This window comes from Vicugna pacos, chromosome 30, assembly GCF_048564905.1.
Source record: "Vicugna pacos chromosome 30, VicPac4, whole genome shotgun sequence".
NCBI classification, from domain to species: Eukaryota; Metazoa; Chordata; class Mammalia; order Artiodactyla; family Camelidae; genus Vicugna; species Vicugna pacos.
This window is the reverse complement of record NC_133016.1, coordinates 23984997-24007656: the sequence shown is the minus strand read 5'-3', so window position 1 is coordinate 24007656 and position 22660 is coordinate 23984997. Positions and strand designations below refer to the sequence as shown.

The 22660-nt window shown below is 37.0% G+C and overlaps 1 protein-coding gene across 6 annotated transcripts in view; it reads left to right on the top strand.

The window, feature by feature from the left end:
- DYM (dymeclin) overlaps nucleotides 1-22660 on the top strand; it is a 317249-nt gene that overhangs the window by 65012 nt on the left and 229577 nt on the right. For all 6 annotated transcript variants that reach the window (XM_072952333.1, XM_072952335.1, XM_072952338.1 and 3 more), the window contains 2 exons: nucleotides 14572-14697; nucleotides 16060-16202. In XM_072952333.1, the coding sequence (XP_072808434.1) occupies nucleotides 14572-14697; nucleotides 16060-16202 (269 nt within the window). The remainder of the gene's footprint in view (nucleotides 1-14571; nucleotides 14698-16059; nucleotides 16203-22660) is intronic.

Here is a 22660-nt window from a genome sequence, read left to right as displayed (position 1 = left end):
GTTCCATTTACACTACTGTCGGTTTCTTATCCAATAGTAAGTCAAAGGATATTTTTTTCCTGCATATTCATTGACTTTGCCCTTAGCCAACACTAACACCCATTTCATGAAGGCTTTTGTCTTTATCCAAGTGTTCCACTCTGCCCTAGCAGAGCAGTGCAAGGTCACGGCGCCTGTCTTTTTTTTCTTCACATGAAATTAATAACTTGCTCCAACAGTAGTTTGTTCTAGGACATTTCCAGCCCAGATGGTGGAAAGTTCTTGGGATAATATGGCAGCCAAAGCAACATTTTAGCTTTTTAAAGTTGACTTTGTTTTGGCGATTGTGTAATGAAAATCTTCTGAAGATTATACAAGGTCATTAAACAAGAAAGATCTGTTGGCTTAAACGTTTTTCATCTTTTAAAAACCACCACACTCAGCATGGTAGAATTTTGGTTTCTTTCAAGTGTTGGCCTGTCTTGGCTCTTTTCCCTGATTATTTGGCACTTAAGATAGCCCAATTAATAGATTTCAAATTTTGTTTCCACAGAACTATAACGTTGCTTTGAATTTCTTTTTTTCAGCATTGTAGAAAGTGATGGCAAGAAATGACATTAGAGATCATCTTGCCCAGTGTACTTTTTAAAAATAAGAAAACTGAGACCCAGAGAAGTGATTTTTTGAAGTTAACAGAGTGAGTTTAATCGAGAACTCAGAAGCACATCCTAGGTTTTCTAATGTAGGATCGGTGACTCCTGCAGAATCATACCACACTATGATTTGGTTTTTTGTGCTTATTTCAGTGTCATCAGATTTTAATCAGAAAGGTTTGATTTTAACATTTATGACAATCCTCTGTTTTAAATTCTGGCTTAATTTAATTTTCAAGCAGATGATACGTTGTTCAGATAACACGAACACATAAAAGCGTTCACGCCCAGCCTCCTGCCTGTCCTCGTGCTCCGTCTCCAGCCCTCCCAGGTGGCGCCATAGTAACCACTGTTCTTAGTTTCTTATGTATCCTTCCCGAGATTTTTCATGCATATGTATGCAGTTATGAATATAGATTCTTATTTCCCCCCGTATTCTATAAAAGGTGGGAAATTATACATCATGTTTTGAAATTTACTCTTTTTCCAATTAACAGTCTCTCCTGAAATTTTCTGTATACAAGCATTTAGAGAACTTTCCCATTTTTGTTTTTTTAAGCAGCAACTTTATTGAGATATAATTCAAACACCCCCAAATTTTCCTTTCAAAGTATATATTTAGGTGGTTTTTAGTATGTTTACGGAAGTTGTGAAGCCATCACTGCTTTCTAGCTCCAGCACTTCATTACCCCAGAGAGAAACTCTGTACCCGTTAGCAGTCATTCCCCGTTTCTCCCTCCCTCTGCCCCTGGTAACCACTAATCTGTGTTCTCCCTCTATAGGTTTGTCCTTTATGGACATTTCATATGAGTGGAATCATACTCTGTGTGGCCTTTTGTGTCTGACTTCTTTTCTGTAGTGTGATGTGTTCAAAGTTCATCCATGCTGTAGCGTGCCGCAGTGCTTCATTCCTTTTTATTGCTGAAAAGTATTCCAGTGTATGTATATGCCACATTTTGTTTATCCACTCATCCATTGATAAATGTTTGGGTTGTTTCTACTTTTGGGCCATTATGAATAATGCTGCTGTGAACATTCATGTACGAGATTCTGTGTGAATGTGGTTTTCAGTTCTCTTGGGGATGTGTCTAGGAATAAAATTACTAGGTCAGATGGTAACCCTGTGTTTAACTTTTTGAGTGACTACCTAATGGCGACATCATTTTACATTCCCACCAGCCTTGTTCTGATTTCCCTACATCCTTTCTCATTCATTTTTAAAAGTTGCCTTATATTCTGTTGTAGGTCAATATCAATTTATATTTAATCATTCCCTTATTGATGGACATTAGGATTGTTAACTTTTTTTTTTTGCTAATATCCTTTGCTCATTCTCATATTGGCACCTTTATTATATCTATTTCTAGGACCCATTTTATATTAGAAAGATTAGCCCTTTGTGACATAAACCGAAGGTATATTTTTTCTAACTTTGCCTTTTGACTTGATTTGTCTGCTTATAGCATGTTTTTGTTTTTGATGTGATAAATTTTTTAAAACTATTTTTAACAATTTGACTTTATCAATCTTTTACAACTTTTAGGCCTTCCAGGTGCATAAACTGGCTTATTGGTATCTTTTTGGCCTCATCTCTTACTACACTCCTTCTTGCATGTTCCATTCTAGCCACACTGGCCTCTTTGCTGTTCTTTAAATAAGCCAGGCATTTTCCTACCTCTGGGCCTTTGCATGTGCTGACCACTCTCCCTGGAGGACTTTTCCCTTGCTTCCTTGTTTCTTTCAAGTCTTTGTTCAGATGTCAACCTTCTTGTTGAGTCTTCCTATTTAAAATTGTAACATGCCTGTAATAGATCATCATAGGTCCTTCCCAAATTCATTCTTCTCTTCTTTTTTATTATTAGAATTTAGCTGAGCAGTGGCTGCTTAGGTAGAGATGACATTTCTCAGGCTCCCTTGCTGAGAGGTAGATGTGGGTGCACCACAGGAAGTGATATATTTAGCTTTCATATTTCTTAAAAAGAAATGACTTGCCTTGGAATGAATTTTTCTCCCCTCTCTGGTGGGAAATGGTGACAACTGGGGCAAACGTAGAAGTATGTGCAAAAGGTAACAGAGCTCTCTTTCCGCGTGGCCTTTGAGAGATCTTATTGAGTGAACTGCCTGATCTGGATTGTTATGTGGCAGAGAAATAAACGTCACAGCCGTTTAGCCCGTTACTTATCTTTTCATCCCAACCAGGCACTCTTTGTCCCACCTTCATGCATTATTTTCTTCAAAGCACTTTCCACCTTTTAATTTATTACGTAGCGTATTTATTCATTTGTCTGCCCCCTCTAGAATGTAAGGAGACCTGGCATATGCTAGGTGCTCAGTAATGATGAGGCACAAATGGTTGGAAAAGGTCTTCTCTAAAGCATATTATAGGAGAAAGTCTTCCATTTTATCGCTATATTTTTTAAAAGATTTGAACCCTTGATGTATTTGGGATTTATGTAGGGTCTAAGGTATAGATTCAAGTTTTTTTCTCTCTTTCAGAAGGGTATACAGTTGTTCCAATACTATGTATATCACTATCTTTTTAAAACTGTATTGATGAGGTCCTTTTCTTAACTTGTATAACAATGGTTTAAAAATAAGAAATGCCTACTCTTTCCTCCAGTGGATTTCTCACCAGAGAGCTCATTGCAGTCTCAGTCATCATTAAATCTAAGTGGCTACAATATAGTTAAACTTTGTGTGTGTGTGTGTGTGTGTGTGTGTGTGTGTGTGTGTGTAGAATGCAAAAGAGGTGCTGGGTGCTCTTGCTCTTCTTTTTAGTCATTAGTTCTTTTTGTTTCTCTAAATCTTATATTTTTATTCATAGTATATGATATGTTGACATCTGGTATATCTTGGTCTTGGCTCATAGCTGTAGGCTATTTTGGAGATAATCAAGAATAACATTCTTTGTGTGCTGTGTCACCTAAGCTTTATATTGAGTAGCATTTTGCAGTACTGAAATATGTATTCACTTTTTATGATTATTGCAAATTAGGTGAGTGTTAGAATGCTGTTTGTTTCTTAGGAAGGAACAAAACTTCTAGGTGTAAAGCCTTTCAAATAGTGTTTAAATGCTTTTAATGCCTAAATGTTTTTAGTGAGGCTGGGTCTGTGCCTCTGTGCCTTTTGCTAGTATTTAAGTTTATCTTACATCTTTGGCAAATGTGATGGTTAATTTTGTGTGACAGTTTGAGCTGAGGGATGCCCAGAGGTCAAAGATTATTTCATTATTTCTGGGTATGTCTGTGAGTGTGTTTCTGGAAGTGATTAGCATTTGAATCGGTAGACTTTGTTAAAAAGATCTACTCACCTGTGGTGGTGGGCATCATCTAGTCAGTGGAGCGCGTGAGTAGAACAGAGAGGAGGAAAAAGGATAGACCTGTTCCCCACCCCGTGAGCTGAGGCTTCCACCTCCGCCTGTCCTCGGACACTGGTGCTCCCGTTTCTTGGGCCTTTACACTCAGACCAGGGCTTTTCTGGTTCTCAGGCCTTTGAGTTTAGACTGGAACTACAGCCCTGGCTTTCCTGTGCCTCCAGCTTGCAGATGGCAGGTAATGGGACCTCTTAACCTTCATCGTTGTGGGAGAACTATACAGAAGTTTCTTTCTGTGTAGAAATAAATTAATCCTGTTGGTTCTGTTTCTCTCGAGAACTCTAGCTAATGCAGCAAGTATGGCTAACTTATTGCTATAGTTTGAATGTCCTTTCAAAATTTATATTTTAAAACCTAACCTCTAAGGTGGCAGTGATGGAAGGTATGGGGCCTTTGGAAGATGATTAGGTCATGACAGCAGAGCCCTCGTGAGTGGGATTAGTAAAAGACACCCGAGAAAACTGTCCTGGTGCATTCTGTCCTGGCATATAACACAGCAAAAGGATGCTTCCTCTCTGTGAACCAGAAAGCCAGCTCTCCTGTGAGGCACTGAATCTGCAGGCATCTTGATTTGGGCTCAGCCTCCAAAACTGAGAAATAAACTTCTGTTGTTTATAAATCACCCAGTCTGGGATTTCAACATGGCAGAATAGATAAACAAGATTACACTGTACAGCACAGGGAAATATACACAAAATGCTATGATAACTCACAGAGAAAAAAATGTGACAGTGAGTGTGTATATGTCCATGAATGACTGAAAAATTGTGCTGAGCACTGGAATTTGACACAACACTGTAAAATGATTCTGAATCAATAAAAAATGTAAAAAAATAAATAAATAAATAAATAAATAAATCACCCAGTCTGTATTTGTTTTTTTTTTTTTAAATTGCAGTCCAAAAGGACCAAGACACTCAGGTTGTTTTTCCTACTTGCGAATCCCCTTGACTTTGATTGTTTATAGTGAAGTGAGAGAGAGGAATAATTAAGAAAACCTGTGATGAAAATGAGATTAGAAATTGTCCTCAAACCATCTCTCTTGAAATATTTTTTTCAGGAAATTTCCTGAAGGAGACAACCAGTTTGAAGCAAATGTTTCTCCCCCTCATTTTCTTTATGCCCTTCCCATTTTAAATAAATTAAAAATAATAAAAACAGCCACCTGTAATCTCATCTCCCAGGACTGCTGCTTTTGTTTTTTGCGTATTAGCGTCTGCATGTATATTCATTCATATGGTGCATGCTGTTCTTCTGTCTTTGCTCAGCATCACCTCATGAAGCAAATATTTCAATAAACTATGTTTCAAAAGCATATGGGGTAACTTGTTTTACGAGGCCATCGTAACCCTGATACTAAAACCTAACAATGACATTTCATAAAAGGAAAATTATAGACCAATACTTCTTGTGAATATAGGAGAAAAAGCTTTTTTAAAAAATTAGCAAATTGCATCCAGCAGTATATGAACAGGATGATACATCATAACCAAGTGGGACTTACCTCAGGAGTACAATATTGTTAACACTTGAAAATCAATATAATATGTCACATTGACAAAATAAATTAGAAAAGCCATATGATTGTCTCAGTAAATGTGGAAAAAGCAGTTGACCAGATTCAACATCTACTCATGAAAAAACTCTCTCGGCAAACTAAGAGTGGAAGGAAACATCTTCAGCTGGATTTAGGGCATCCATGAGAAACCTGCAGCTGACATCACACTTAATGATGAGAGACTGGAGCTTTCCCTCATCTGTGATTAGGAACAGGTCAAGGATGTTTGCTCTCGGCACTTCTGTTCACTGTTTCATGAGACCCTAGCCTGTTCAGTAAAGCAAAACAAAGAATAAAAGGCATAGAGATTAGAATAGAAGAACTAGAGCGCTCCTTATTTGCTGGCAGCGTGGTTGTTTATGTAAAAGACCTTAGAGAATATACAAAAGCTACTTGAACGGAAAAGGGAGTTTAGTAAGGTTGCAGGTTACAAGATGATTATTAATTTCCTGGTAACAAACAGTTGGAAAGTAAAACCTTAAAAATTCCATTTTAAAACAGTATGAAATTTTAAAACATTAGTAAATTCAGCAGATATGTGTGTCACTTGTATGTTGATAACTAAAAAAAATGAGTGAAGTCAAAGAAGACCGAAGTGTGGACACATATCATGATCATGAGTTGGAAGACTCACTATTCTTGTCAGTATTACCCAGATTGATCCACAGATTCACTTCATCACATTTGTACCAGGGGTCCCCCCCTCAATAGAAATCGACAAGCTGATTCTAAAATATGTATGGAAATACAGAGAACCTAGACTATCCAAAGAAATAATTGAAAAAGAAGAACAAATGGAATACTTTTTTATCACTTCATGATGTGCTGTAAAGCTGCAGTTTTGAAGATGATATGGTATTGACCTATGGACAGATAGATCAGTGGATTACAATAGGGAGGCAAGAAAAAGATCTGCACTTCTCTGGAAAGCAGGAAAACAATTCAGTTGGGGAGGAAAAGCTTTTTAAACTAATGATGCTGGAAAAAGCTAATTATATGAGGAAAACACAAAACAAAAGAACTCAACTCCTGTGATCCCTTTAAACATTATGTGGTTGTGTATAAGCTGTGTTTTATTACATTTTTCATTTATTTTCCAATTCATTTTTTTGGTTGTTCAGCGAATATTTTCTTGCATGATACAGACTGTAGAGTATGAACAGCACTATAGTGGCGGGTTTTCTGGAGGAGGTAAAGCTAGTCCAAAGTCTTGAATGATGAATATGCGTCAGCCAAGCAGTCTTGGGGTGGGGGGGTAGGGAGAACCAAAGGCCTCACACTGACCTGAGAGATGTGAGAAATGGTAACTAGGGAGGTAATTGATGGATAGTTGCATTTTATCCATCTGTGTCTTTAAAATGTATTTCTTAAATGGCTATTTCAGAAGTTCTCCTGTTTACATCATTTTTTCCCTGTGGGTAGAACTCGGATTTGGGCTCCTTATTTTGAAACTGGCTTTAAAAGTATCAGTCATTTTCAGTACCACTTATGATAGAAAAGGGATTAAATGAGGGTATGTTGGGTGATTATTTTTGCTGCTGCTGCTAGTTCTGTTACTGTAGCCCCAGGAGTCTCGTGAATTTTTATACATGGCGCTAAGTCATGAAATAGTGTTTGGAAGCTGAGAGTTTTAGGTATTTTTTGTCACGTAAAATTTGTACGTGAATGAATGTATTTTTCTAGGGTTTGGTAAACCCAAAATGATACTAATTTCTCTCTGTGCCCGCGAGCACAGTCGAAGAAACTACCCAACAGATACTGTTGTTGCCAGCCACTGTTTGAGGTGCCAGGGATAAAATAGTGAATAAGACGTAGATGCTAGTTGTGAATTTGGTAGGACAGACAACAAACAATATATATTGTTAGAATGTGATAAGTACAGTTGAAAAAAAGCAATGTGGTATTTCAGCCAAGATTGTAAGGGAAGGCTCCTTGTGAAGTGGACTTTTTAATAGAAACTGAACGGAAGTCAGCGAAAGTCCGGTTGCTGTCCTTCCGGAGAGCATTCTAAGCAGAGGCCGCGAGGTGGGTGCGTGCTTGATGTATCCAAGGACTACTGAGTAGGCCAGGAGAGCTAGAGCTGAATGAGAAGGATGGGTGAGCGACAGACGAGGTTGGATGGTTAGTCAGAAGTGGTGTAGGGTCTTAGAGGCTACATTAAAGACTTTGCATTTTATTCTGAACGTGACGGTTAGCCAGTGGATGGTTATGGTCCTTGTTTGTGTATTTGTTAGTCTGTGCATTTAAATTTTTTCCGGCTTTGTGGCTGTAAGCCCTATCAGACAATGAAAATTGGAAATTAGGTTCCTGACATCTTTGCAAAAAAAAGTTTCTGTTTTAGCCACTTGTAGTATCTGTACCTTTGCTGTGTCATTTGAAGCTGTGCTTCATTGTATACTTAAGTTATCTTCTACCCATCTAGTTTGTTGGAGCCCGCTTTAATTGCTTTAATCCATTTATTTGAACATTATATGTCTCCCCCACCCAAATCTGGTAGTTGAGTGTAACTATGAGCAATGTTTTCATGTTGGCTGGTAGATTTTTGGTTCTTACTGAAATTAGCACTTAAATCTGCTGCTGATAGACAGAATAATGTCCTCTGCAGCCCAAGGTTGTCCACATCCTAATCTCTGGAAGACCTGTGAATAGGTGCCCTCCCATATCAAAGGATTTTGTAAATGTAATTAAAGTTAAGGGCCTTTTGATGGGGTGATTAGGCCCACTAAGATTATAGAGGACAGTCTAATCATACGAGTCCTTAATAGTAGAAGAGGAAACCAGAAGGGTGAGTCAGAGTGATGCAGCATGAGGAGTCATTCAAAGCTAGTAATGGCTTTGAAGATGGAGGAAAAAGATGAGTCAAAGAATGAGGCCACCTCTAGAACCTGGAAAGTGCCCTCATCCTACAGCCAGAAAGAAACTGGGGACCTGAATCGTACAGCCGTGAGGAATTTCTTAAATCCTGCCAACAACCCAAATGAGCAGGAAATGGATTCTTCCCTAGAGCCTCCCGAATGGAAAGCAGCTTGCTGACACCTTGATTTTAATCCCCTGAAACCTGTACTGTAACTGCAGAACTGTATAATAATGAATTTATGCTGTTTTAAGCCACTGAGTTTGCGGTGATTTGCTACTACCGACAATATAAAAACTAATGAAACATTGCCAACTTCTTAAAGCAGATAACTTGAGCAAATTAAATTTGTTAAATACAGAATTTCAGATGGTTCATTCATTCCAATTAATATTTGTTAAGTACCCACAATTTGCTAGGAAATATGGTAGGAACTTGGAATAAGAGAGGTCCCTATTTTCACCAAACTCTAGTCTATGGTCATGTGGTCAGTTTTTAACCTTGTATTTTTAAACTTATGTAAAATTTTAAGTATATGAATAGAGAGAGGATAGTGAACCCCCATATGCTTATCACTCAGCTTTAATAACAACTCATGGCCTCTCTTATTTCAACTATTCCCCATCTACAGCCATATTTCCCCCCGTTCAGATTATATTTAAGAAAATTCCAGACATGTCGTATATCTGGAGAGTCAGTTTTATGCAAAGCTTTGCCCTGCCAGTGTTTTCTCCTGTTCCCAGAGACATTAGAAAACTGCAAACTTTAAGTTTATTTTACCGTCTTTAATAAAATAACTTTCTCATCTATCCAGGAGTTCATTTGCAATTGTGAATTATTTTTTGTCATGAAATTGTGTCCAGGATTCCTTTGGTGCAAGTTAGAAACTTACATAGATCATTTCAACTTGTGAAAATGCTGCAAATGCTGACTTTAGTGTTATAAGTAGATTTTAGTGAGTGGGTGAGTTTGCAAACATGGAGTCTGTGAATAACAAGCATCGATGGATTATCCATGGAAGGTGCTTTTTCCGTTTCCTGTGTTCTTGATTTGCGTTGCTGCCATCACCGTCTCTGAGTTCCGAGTCTAGAAACGCTCGTCTTTCTCGGTGAGTCTTAGTCTTTGTCGCCCACGTTAAGCATCCAGTATGTCACTGAGTGCTACTTATTGTGTTTTGTTAAACGTCATCCAGGTCTTACTGCTCTTTCCCATTCCTGGCATCAGTGTTTGATGGAGGGCGTTAGAATGTCCTGACTGGATAACTTACTGCCTGCATTTTTGTTTCTGAGATTAATAGAAGCATTCTCCTACTTCAGGATGTCCCCGAGCCTCTTACGCCTCCCTTCATTCCGCAGTCCCTGATTTTGGACACATGAGGCGTAGAGTTGAGTCAAGCACATTCTTCAATTTAAGGGTCACTGTCATCATTGGTTCATGTAAGGCCCCTCCCTTCCTCCATTCAATATTAATCGATTCACTTATTCCATTTACCCCCATTCCTTACTCTTTTTCTTTTCCCAAAATAACCATCTTAATATGTTTAATGTGTATATTTTTATATATGAAGTGCAAGTACAAGGTGTTATGTGCACATGCATCTTTACATAAATAGAATTGTGTTTTAGAACTTATTTTCTTAAATTGAAATATAGGCAGTTACAAGGTGTCAATTTCTGGTATACAGCATACTGTTTCAGTATACATATACATACATATATTCCTCTTCATATTCTTTTTCACTATAGATTACTAGAAGATATTGAATATAGTTCCCTGGGCTGTATAGAAGAAATTTTTTTTATCTTTTTATAGACAGTAGTTAATATTTGCAAGTATTGAACTTCCCACCCCCTTTCCTCCTGGTAACCGTAAGGTTACTGTTTATTATGTCTGTGAGTCTGTTTTTGTTTTGTAGATGATAGAACTCATTGTTCTTTGCTTTTTGCCTCAGAATTGCTTTTTAAGACTTACCTGTGATACTAAGTGAACATCTAGTCTGTTGCTGTTAAAACTGCTCCGTTGTGTGCATTCATGACATTTCACTTCCCCAGTTCCTCAGTGATGGACTCCTGGAGTGTCTCCAACTTTGCAACCCCACAAATAATGAATGTGTTTTTATTATTTATCTATTACTGCACAGTAAACTGCTCTAAAACTTAGCAGTTTAAACCAACATTGTTTCAGTTTTTCAGTTTCAGAAATCTGGGTACAGTGTAGCTTGTTGCCTGTGACTCAAGTGTCTCATGAGGTTGTAGTTGATCTAATTTATGGCCGGGGCTGTGGTGTCATCTGAAGCCCCAACTAAGGAGGACCTGCTTCCTAGACTTCTCCCTTGGCTGTTGGCAGGATTCAGTTCCTCTAGGCTTGTTGGACTGAGGGTCTCCGTTGCTCACTGGCTGTTGACTGGAGGTCTCCCATAGTTCTTTGCCAAGTGTACTTCTCTGTATGTTAGCTCACAACAAGGCAGCTGGCTTTCCTTGGAGAAAGCAGATAGAAGAGCAGGAGCGGGTGCCCAACACAAGCCGTGGTCTTTTCTGAGAAAAGACCAGTCTCCTCTCAGTCTCCTCTCAGAAAAGCCAGTCTTCTCTCAGAAGTGGCATCCTTTCACTTTTACTATATTATCTTCTAAGCAAGTCACTATGTCCGTCCTACACTCAGGGGGAGGCAGTTACACGAGGGCATGAATAGCAGGAAGCAGGGATTATTGAGGGTCATTTTAGGGGTTGCTTACCACGGTGCTCAGACATATTTCTGTGAATTTTTCTTTGGCATATATACATATACTGGGTTACAAATTGTTTGCTAAAATGACTGTTTTGGTTAATATTCCTTTTAGTAGTACATGAGGGTTTATATGTCATTATGTGCCAGCCAATACTTTACATTTTCTAGGACATCAGGGGACATGACATTGTTCGAAACTGACTCTTTATATCTTTTGCTCTTTTTTTTTTTTTTCCTACTGGAGTTCTTGCCTTTTTCTTGGCCTTTTGCAGGAGTTGCTTGTGATATTCTAGATATTACATCCTTGTTCCTCTTCCATTCTGTCATCTGCCTGTTAAGGGTTTGTTGAGCAATAATCCTGAATTTTGATGTAGTTAAATGCTAGCTGTTTATTTACTCACTTTATGGTTTGTGCTCGTAGGCTTTTGTTTAAGAAGCCTCTTGTGCTTTTGTTATAAACTTGTTATACATTTTCCTCTATTAATTTTAGTGTTATCATTCACATCCAAGTCTTTAATTTATCTGTAGTAGGTCTTTGAGTATGTTGTAAGATGGGGACCCATCATTAGTTTTCTTTATGAAATGAGACAGTTTTTCCCAACACCATCTTCTGTACAATCTGTTCTCAGTTAATTTGCGGATTCATTTTATTGTTCGTTCCCATAGAAACACAGGTTTGACTATACATATTCAGTTCTCAGTTGAGTTCCATTGATTTGTCTTCTTTTTCATGTCTGCTTGCAAATACCATACTATTTTTATTGCCACAGCTGTATAACTGGTAGAAGTCCCTCTCTTCACTCTGTATTTTCAAGGATGACTTAGCTATATGTTTATTCTTTCATAAAAATGTTAAGAGTCAATTTATGAAATTTCTGAAAAAAAAACTCAGTGGTAATTTTGGTTGTTGATTGTATTGACTTTAATTTGTTTAGAGTTATCATCATAGTATTAAGTCATTCCATTCAGATCATCCTCTTTACCCTTTATTTGTGTTTTAATACTAATAAATGGATGCTGGGCAGCAAAATGAATAGAGGTTATCCTGTAAATCAGTCAACAGCATCCTGAATCCTTTTTTCATGAAATTCCCTTTACATTTTTGTTGCAACGAGTATTCCTTTTGTTTTATGATTATATATTACATGGCCTCAACATATATCTTCCCTTTTTATTATTCTAAGTTACGTATGCCTTGTACACTATGCTGATGACACTATTCAGGAAGTCCCAATTAGTTCCAATCAAAATCAGAGCAATGAAGATCCCTCTGTCTCTCTATCCATTTATCCATTTAGTGTCTGTTATGAACTAGAGTTGGTAATACAAACAACAACTGAAAAATGAAAGGGTCCCTAGCTAGACTCTCATGTGTTCTAGTAAGGAACATAGACTTGTCTGCAAATACTTTAGGTCTTAAGTTGCGTTTTTAGAGGTGCTTTCTTTTGATCCCACAGTTAATACCTATCTCAACAGATAGAATTTTTATGTGTGGGCTTGTGAAAGCACACAGGAGGGATCTCTTAGCTCCATTTAAGAAAATTTGGGAGAATGAAATTTTAGCTTGATAGGAAATCCAATGTCATTTTGAGTCAATATTCTTAAGTGCTTTAAGCTTTCCCTACCTCCCAACATCCAAGCCTCTACTCTTCACTCCGTAACAGTGAGAGAGGATGGTCCAAGGGTTAACACCTACTCTGTTCTCCCATTTGTGATGTTGTTTGACCCAGTTTATTTTAAAGGAGACCAGCCCTCTGTTCTCAGTCTACACTCTTTCCTTAAGATTGCTACACCTAGTATTTATTAATAGTTACAGTTTTTAGTTTAAACAAACTAAAGCAATTTCTTTCTGGATCTGGGACCTAGAGTAAGATGATCAATTGTAAACCATCACAGTTTTAAAAATTACTGATGACTGAATACATTGATAAATGTATTAGAAGTGATCACCTATCTAGATAGGCGGTACCCTGTGGCAAGATATTTGTTCGTTCAGGATTTGGCTTTAAGCTCTGATCCAGCTGGAAAGCCCAGCCAATTGCCTGTAGAGTATGAATTCCTGACAGAAATAGGCTGTGTGAATAAATGGTTATTGTGATGCAATATCTTTTGGGTTCTGAGCACTCAGATCATCACTAATGAAGACTAATGAATTGTAATAATGACACATCAGTATTGTCTTTCATCCAATTCAAGAAATAAAAACAAATGCAAGGATTGCCTTTCATATGGTTAATATTTACAACAATAATTATGGAAATTTCAGGAAAGAGAATTGTTCTACAGTACTTTAAAGCCAGATTTCTGAGTAGAAATGAGATTTATTCATTACATAATAAGATCATTTGCATGGGCCTCTATTGTTTTGTATACTTTGCTTTTATTTAAAAGCCATTTCTATCAGCAATACTCCTTAAAATATCTGATAGAATTAGAACTTAAAACTCTGGTAAGCTTACCCAGCTCTAGAGCCAAGTCATCTTTAATTGTTTAATGAGCTTCACTTAAGTAGGTGCTAAGTATTTTTCTTTGGATTTTTCATGAATATTTCAGTTGTGTAAAAATACTTTGATATTCTTTTGAAGCTGTTACTTTTCTTGTTGTGTTGTTGAGATTTCCACTTTCCTGTTCTAACATGTTACTGTTCTCCATAATTGTGTTTAAATTTTTGCAATAATTGAAGATTTCTTTATGCATTTGTTCCTGTTCATACTCCCTGCTCAGCTGAAATTTCATTTCTGTTTTATTTGATCTAAGATTTGTTTCTAAAAGGAGTTAACGATCTTCAGAGGACAGCGGTAGTCCTTCATAAAAGAAACATGCTTAATAAAATAGGAGTAATTTGATTATTCACATTGTGCTGAACAGGCAGAGTTGGCCTTGAGAAAATAGACACTTAGAGATAGAAGATCTAGGGTATACCATTGTTCTTATTGAAAAGTGATTATCAACTCAAAAAGGCATTGTTTTCTTCCTTACACTGTGGCTTCTCTTCAGTTTTGCAATCTGAGTATTTGTTTCTATATTAACTGAACAGAGATGAACACAAGGGCTTTAGGGTGGACCCTCAAAGCACAGCATTGCTGGGAACTGTTTCTGTTATACACTAATAGACTTGTCATTCAGTAATAGATGGGAACTGGGAAATAGGAAAGTAATGGGATATCTGATCCAAGTACAGGAACTAACGACAAGGAAAGGGTTTCGTATTTTTTACTTGACTTGATTTTTATGTTAAACATATTAGCATTTTTTAATAATCTAGAAACATGTTGAATATTTTATGTTAAACATATTAGTATTTTTTAATAATCTAGAAACATGTTGAATATTTTGATTTGAGTTTTTAAATGTATGGGTTATTTAGAAAAGAGCAATACCTTAATCTTCCAAAGTGATCATTGTTCTGATTTGTTTTCTATTTTCCCAGTGATATTACATATGAAATATCAGTTGAAGCTGTGTCAACAATGGTGGTTTTCCTTTCCTGCCAGCTCTTCCACAAGGAAGTTTTGCGGCAGAGCATCAGTCACAAGTATTTGATGCAAGGTCGATGGTATGTTTCTATGTTTCTATTTTAAATTTGTCTAGTTTTGTATTGTATAAATCTGTATTTCTCATCTTGTCCTCTCACTTTAGTGTTGTCCCATGTTTTCAACCAGACATTTCCTCTGGTTGTTCTTTCAGAACTTCAAACCCAGCATGTAAGGATCTGCTTTCCTGTCTAAACGGTCTGTCCTGTCCTCCCTGCCCCTATCATCGCCCAGCTTCATTACCTTCTCTGGTGCTTTCTTTGTAGAACCGAAACTTTGAAGTCATCTTTCTCCTTCCTTCTGCATCATTCTCTGTCTAAGTAGCCATCTAGTCATATTTGTTCATTGAAATTATCTGTATCTTCCCCTTCTCACTAATCCCATTGAAGCTACTACTGTAACCTGTGCCCCATCACCATGTGTTTGGATTACCCCAGCAGTCTCTTAACTGTTCCTACTTTCCTTTAGTCAGTAAATGCTTACTGTGCAGTAACCATGTGCCAGGCGTGTGTTAGGATGTGGAGCTTTGCTCCTGAGCAGAAGCTTACAATCTCCTAGTGAGTAGGGATGGGAGTAGATAAACATTCAGTGCACACATACACACACACACACAGGCACCTGCTGTTGATATAATCTTCAGAGAACTTCATTTGGGAGGTTTGTCTTTTTCACATCCTTCTTGCTACCTTGGTTGTTACCTCTGTGGCACCTTCTTGCCACCTTGATTATACTGTGGCACGTTCATAGAATCCTTTAGGGCTCTTTTGGGGAACGTATTTGGAAACCACTGCTTATAGGGATGAAAAGGACTTAAGCTTTGGCTCAGTGGTCTATTTAAATGTTTTCTCTAGATTGCAGGAATTGATTTATCACCAATTTGTGAACAAATGTCCCTTTTAACCTATTTCCTCTTCCTTCTCTCATTCCATTACTTAAAAGCAAGGAGTATTAACATTAAAAAGAAATCTGTGTACATATGGATTTTTTTTGTATGCATGCATAAATTAAATAATTTCATACTTTTAAATTCTTACTTTTTCCTACTGATTCCAAGTTACTACCTCCCTTCAACTGCCAGGTACTGGATTATACACTGAATTTATCATATCTCACCTGTTACACAGATTACAAATAAGGTAAGTGAAAGCTTAGGAGTCGAGGTGATTTATGAATGACATACGGCATAGTAAGAGAAAAGCCAGAATTAAGCCTCAGGTCTGACCTCCAAGCCCGCGGTCTTCACTGCTGTGTGACGGTGCTAGATTTCTTTGAATTGTGCTAATCCTTCTATGTCAATAGATTATATAGGTTATATTTACCATGACAGAAAATCAGAAGACTTCCCTAAATATGGGCTTCTTTTCTTCTTTTCTCTTACTGTGTAGTCTTCCGTACACCAGCAAGCTTGTGAAAACCTTACTGTACAACTTCATCAGACAAGAAAAGCCGCCGCCTCCAGGATCGCACGTTTTCCCTCAGCAGTCGGATGGGGGAGGCCTGCTGTATGGACTTGCATCGGGAGTAGCAAGTGAGTCTTGCCTAATTTTGTCAGTTCTTTGATGTTCATGGGTTTTATCCAATTACTCATAAGAAATTCTGCCACTGCTAACTTATAGATTGGATCTGTGCAGCTGACTAAATGTGAAATACGGAAATTAATTTAAAATATTTTTTCCATTAGGTGCAGTGACTTATACAAGGCAATATATGCAAATAATGAATAGATTGTTTACCTATATGGCACCATTTTTCAAGAAGAATATTTATGAATATGCATATTGCATGAGTTCTAGCTGTACAGAATAAATACAGTTGTGCCCTTGGAAACTTTACTGTTTGTGTTTCATGAGGAAATCATTCTGTTTTAGGGGTTTTATTGGTTAGGATTTTACATGACTAGTTAAGTGTAGTTTTTTTTTTATTATACGTGGAGTTTCATTTGTTCATTCTGAAGTGGCACAAACGTGAGTTTTATCAGAATTGGAAGCAAATTTCATTAACTAAGGAAGTTCTTTCCCATCATACAGTAAAGCCTCATTTCTGCTCCACAATGTTCAGACTAAAGAGAGTTGAGGCACAGGGATACTCTGGCCCTCCCCTTTGTTAGTGTGGAGGACCTGGGCACGTGAGGTTACATCAGCTGAACTTCTGCTTTGTTCTGAAGGAGAGACAAACTAGACTGACACCTCGGCAGTTGTAAGGTCCGCCTGGGTGCTCCTGGTAAAGCAGCTGTGTACGTCCTACTTATTAATTACATCGGGCAGATTTCAGCTGTTTGAAGGGCTTTAAAAAGGAGCTGAGTTCCACAGCCGACTTAGGCTGTGACATGCTCTCCATGCTTGGGCGGGAACATCAGTTTGGTAGGAAGATGGAGTGCTCTGTGATAACTTACGGAATGGTGAGTCTTGGGAAACTCTTTGGATTAAAAGACTTCTGTTGACTTTAGGAACTGATCTGTGGACCTGGCTTTCTAGGTTTGCCTTCCTTTGACTTCTTTTAATATTGTGAGTTGAATTACATTCGTAATCGCCCATGGCTTTGTCCTTGGTGCTGAGCAGGCTGCCGAGAACAGCGGACCCGCAGAGGCTTGTTCTCTGGGTTACGCCTCCCACAGCTCTCAGTGTTTCAAATGAGGAGACTGCACAAGGCTTGCTCATGGGTGGCCTCTGAAGGCAGCACAGGAAGGACCTCATGTGTCCCACGGGAAGGCTAGATTAATCCATCAGTGTTTTCTTTTTTTCAATCATTAAACTGGTGGGAGTATTCAAAAGCTGAGTATTTTTCAGTACTCCAATATGGTTGGAGATTTTTTTAGAGGAATTAGTATAGGTTCATTAACAGCTTTCCTCAAAACAATGGCAGTTTTTAAAAGCATAGATTTGTGTGTAGTTCTTGATTTTCTTGCAGTTACGTGTTACCATAAAGAAGTCCACTATGGTATGTGGTGTCATTAGTACCAGGTGCCAAAAAGCTTGACTTGTTAATTTTAGATCTGCTCTGCGTATCAGGAAGAAGTTCCTTCATTTTCCTAGCTCCCAGTTTCTTTGTCTATCAAATGTCTATCAAGGTTGCTATAGATGATCTCTGAGACTGTTTCCACGTAACTTTTAATGGCTCTGTGGTCTTTTCCCCTACCATTAAGAAATTTAATATTCAGCTAAAGACATTAAAATTACAGTTTTTAGTGTGCCTATAATCATAAGATGTTTTATATCGCTTTTTAAAAAAGTTAACTGAAGTATAGTTAATTTATAGTGTGTTAGTTTCTAGTGTACAGTATACTGATTCAGTTATATATATGTATACATATGTCTTTTAGAGGTTATCATGCTAAATGAAGTAAGTCAGAGAAAGACAAATACCATATCATATCACTTATATGTGGAATTAAAGAAATGATACAAATTTACTTATTTACAAAACAGAAAGAGGCTCACAGACATAGAAAACAAACTTATGGTTACCAAAGGGGAAAGGTGGGGGGAGGGATAAATTACGAGCTTGGGATTAACAGATATACACTACTGTATATAAGACACATAAAAAATAGGGTCTTACTGTATAGCACAGGGAACTATATTCAATATTGTGTAATAATCTATAGTAGAAAAGAATCTGAAAAAGAATATATGTATAACTGAATCACTATGCTGTACATCAGAAACTAATACAACATTGTAAATCAACTATACCTCAATAAAAAAGAAATTTAAAAAAAGTAAATGAATTTAGTGATCAGAAAATCTCTAACAGATTTGTGTAAGATAATTAAAAAATCTAAGAGAATATTTTATCTTTTTCATTTGCTCAGACTTTAAATTTTACATAAAAATGTTTTGAAATACTGACTAAACTGAATACACCAGCCATGTTTTTGCTCATTCTCCAACTGGCTTTTCATTTTATGTGGTGCAGAATTTGGCCAATGACAGTCAGAAAGGAAAATTTGATTGTTAAATAGATATTACCCACAAGAGATTTCTCCTTGCTTCCTAAATGAACTTGCCTTGACAACAATCACCATGGTACCATTTCTTGCTAATTTATTATAATGTTATATTTTCTTTTTGATAGTTGGTTTATAAACTTAGCCAAAGATTTTAGTAAAGAAAAGATGCTGACTGAGCCTGAATTGCAGTAAATATTTCAAATGTGTAACTCAGATACATCAGTAGTATCAGTGGTTTTAGTTACAGTCAGGTAGGCAGTGATACTTAATGCTTACTTTGATCTGTAAGCACATTGCCTTATGCTGTTAGAAATGCTTTACAAAGCATGTGACCAAAGACCTTTACCTGTATGATTTGGTATGTGATCGAGCAGACCGTATGCTGGTTACACATGGTCAGTTCTGATTGCTATTAACAAAATGCAAAATGTTTGGTTCTTGGTCAGGGCTCTCTTACTGGCTTGCAAATGATTGCATGGTGTTTTCACATGGTATCTCTTCACCAGTGTCTCTTCACTGGTGTTTCTTCTTCCGCTCATAACGGCACAGATACCATCATGGGGACTCCACACTCATGACCTCATCAAAACCTAATGACTTTCCAAAGGCCCCACCTCCTGTTACCCTCACATTGGGGTTAGGGCTTACTGTGGGAAATCTGGAGGGACGCAAACATTCAGTCAATAATAGGCATTGCATAGATTGTGCTAGACTTCCCCTCACTGAAATCCTCAGTTTGGGAGGCCACTGGTCTTGTTAGTATGATGATAACTAAGGCACCTTTTAATTCCAGTCAGCCTTTATTTTAAACCACAACCTGTTTAGTGGTAGTGGTAAGGATTGTGGCCAAAGTAGATCATTCACAGCCCATTCCAACCTCACTAATATATTTTTAAAAAAAAAGAAAAGAAACAGCATTCCAGACTGCATAAGGAGTGCCTCCAAAAACAATCCTGTGATTGAACAGATTATTTTCTTTTCTGATTTTGGAGACCACCACTTACATTGTCTTTTCGAGGGAATGACTCTAGATTTGGGTAACTTGGTAGTATGGAGGAGGCACAAGTGTCAGACTCTGGCTGTTGGTATCAGACCTAGGTCAAATGCCAGTCCTGCCACTTACTAACAAATTGTTCCTGGGCTGTTTAACCTCTCAGGGATTCAGAGTCTTCATGGTGAAATGAGGATAGTCCCTTCCTTTTGTAGGGCTACTGAGGTGATCAAATGAGCAGGAGTGTAGGAAAGAGCCTGGCACCTAATAGGTACACAAGAAATGGTCACTGTTAGTAACAAACATTGCGTAGTAATTAATACTTGAGAGATAACTTTTGTTTTAAAAAAATAGAAAAAAGCCAGTGACTTTATAATAATTTACAAGTTTACTCAGATTTTTTTTATTGAAGTGCAGTCAATTACAATGTGTCAGTCTCAACTCAGATTTTTAATGTAAATAAATTATGAAAAAAATCAGGTATTTGGTATATACATTTTTATTAGAGACTTCAGACCGTCACTAAAAGAATTATGTTGAAAGTTTATATTGTGAGAAGGAAAAATAAGTTGTAGCATTTATTGTTTTTCTTTTGATTTTACCCTTACTTCTTTGACTTTGTCTTTTAATATATTTTCAAGCTTCTAAATTGCCTCAGTGCCCCTAAGAAAAGGGTGAAGCAAGAAAAGGTTGACCTTGAAATTTTGTGCGTGTTTTTTCATTATAAGACAAAGCTTTAATGTGACTGTAACTGAGTATTTAATGTTTTAAAGAGCCAAGCCTAATTAAATGTGTTCTGCCAGACTGTGCTTTCCATCAGAAGTACTGAGGTTTTACACAATAACTTCTGATAGATGGCTTTTCCATTTGAATGAGCCATCAAAAATGTTTTTTTTTCCCTTTGCTTGCAGTGGTGGGTATCCCAGCCAAATTATAAGTCCAAAGTAGCGATTATTTGCTGAGGCAAATGCTATAATAGAGAAATTAATAAAGTAGAATTTGAAGATTAAAACTCATTTCTCCCAACGGCTATTGAGAAAGTTACTGAATTCATTACAACAGGTATTGTATGCAGTGGTTGTAATTTTTTTTATGTGACGATTGTTTTTCTCTTCAGTTTTGGCTTTGTCTGGGCTGACTCATTGAGAGGAAGAAAAACTACAGTAAGAGAAAAAGTATGTGGCACTCAGAAATAGGCATAGTTGTGAAAAGATTTCTAATTAAAACGTTTTGAACCTTTGAGAAAAGGAAGTTTTTTAAACAGTAATTACATTCTTAATTCATTTTTATTTGGAATGATTTGGTAGCTATTATAAACCACGTGAAAGAATGACTTTTTTTCCCTTCTTTTTTTTGGGGACTGAACTCGTCTTATGGCTAGTAAAATAGAATTAATTTCAGCTTGCTGTGTCCTTGTAGGTGGTTCCTTGCAGGGACAGGGAGCATTTATATTACTGTCTACAACACAAAATGACCATATTTAGTTGTAGAATTGTAATAGAAGTAATTTCACTTTTAAGTGGTCTTTGAAAAAGTATTATTTCAGATTATAGACTTTCAAAAAAGTGTTTTTGAATTGATATTCACTGGAAGTAATATAGTCTCAAATACAATATTGATTTGTTATATTTAATCCTTGTAGTTTGCTGACAACAGTTCTAAATAAGTTTGCAGAAATGACTTTGAAAGTCAGTATGCCAGCCCCCTAGTCTCAATCTCTTTTTAACAGATTTGAAGGGAAGATCGAGGCCTCTCTGTGCCACAAATAGTTGGGGAGTAAATTCATTCATATTCACCAGGAAGAAAGTAGAATAAATGAATCAATTTCAGATGAAATCCTAGCAGTACTTTCCTAAGGCTTGCTATGAGTCTTGTTTATTTGGTATCAGTGATTTAATCTGGTTTATTTTTAATTAAAAAAAATTTTTTTTGTGGGGAAGTAATTAGGTTTTTTTTTTAATTTATTTTTATTTTAATAGAGGTGCTGAGGATTGAACCCAAGGACTCCATGCATGCTAAGCACGTGCTCTACCTCTGAGCTGCATCCTCCCCCCTTAATCTGTTTTTGAGACTTCTGTAATGTAATTTATTTTATTGTGAAATTTAAAATATTAAAGATATTTTAAAAATAAGAATACTAAGATTATGGAATTTTGAGTTTTGAGAATGTAAATTTTATTTGAAAAATGAAGCAATTAAAATGGATTTGTTTTAAAACTTAAATTCTTTCATGGTTTTAAAATTTACATTAATTTCAGCATGAATGTTTGGGGTAAATATAAAGATTAGATTTATTCAAGGTTACTTGCTGACAGAATCTGTGAATGGTACTAAAAAGTCTCATAAATTATAGTTGGTGTAGTTTTGAGACCACCTTTTACATGAATACATAATTTAAAGTTTGGTGTTCAGAGGTATTCAAAGATTTCCCTCTTAAAATGTCTCTGTGACTTATTTTGAAATGCATTAATGAAATAAGCTACACTGATGGGTGAATATAAGTATGCATAGGTGGATAAGGATGTTAATCACAAATAGAGCAAAATGTTAATGTAAAATCTAGGTGGTGAGTGTATGGATATTCACTATGTAATTCTTTCAGCTTTTCTGAATGTTTGACAGTTTTCATAATAAAATGTTGGGGAAAAAATAGAATCACTATGAGGATGAATCAGTGTTGTAGTTTCAGTTTGTCCATTAAAAAGCTCTCTCTTAATGCCTAATCCTTTCAAAATTGCTAGGTAAGATTCTGAAGGATGTGGGGTCTGGCCAGACCTGGACTCAAACCCTTACTGCAGCTGATTAGCTCTGTAACCTTGTGAAAGCTTTGTATCCTCTCCAAGCCTTTTCCCATCTGTAAAAATGGAATAATGATTCCCTGCAGGATTATGATAAATGTCTCTTCATTTTTCTCCTCTTGTACTTCGCCAGACCGTGGTTCTTGAAGGCCCATTGAATCCAGTTTGAATGGTAGAGAGAGAGAGGGAGGTACCATTCATTGTGCTGCCTAGCAGCCTGCAGTCACTTCTGCAAGGCCAGAGGGGTC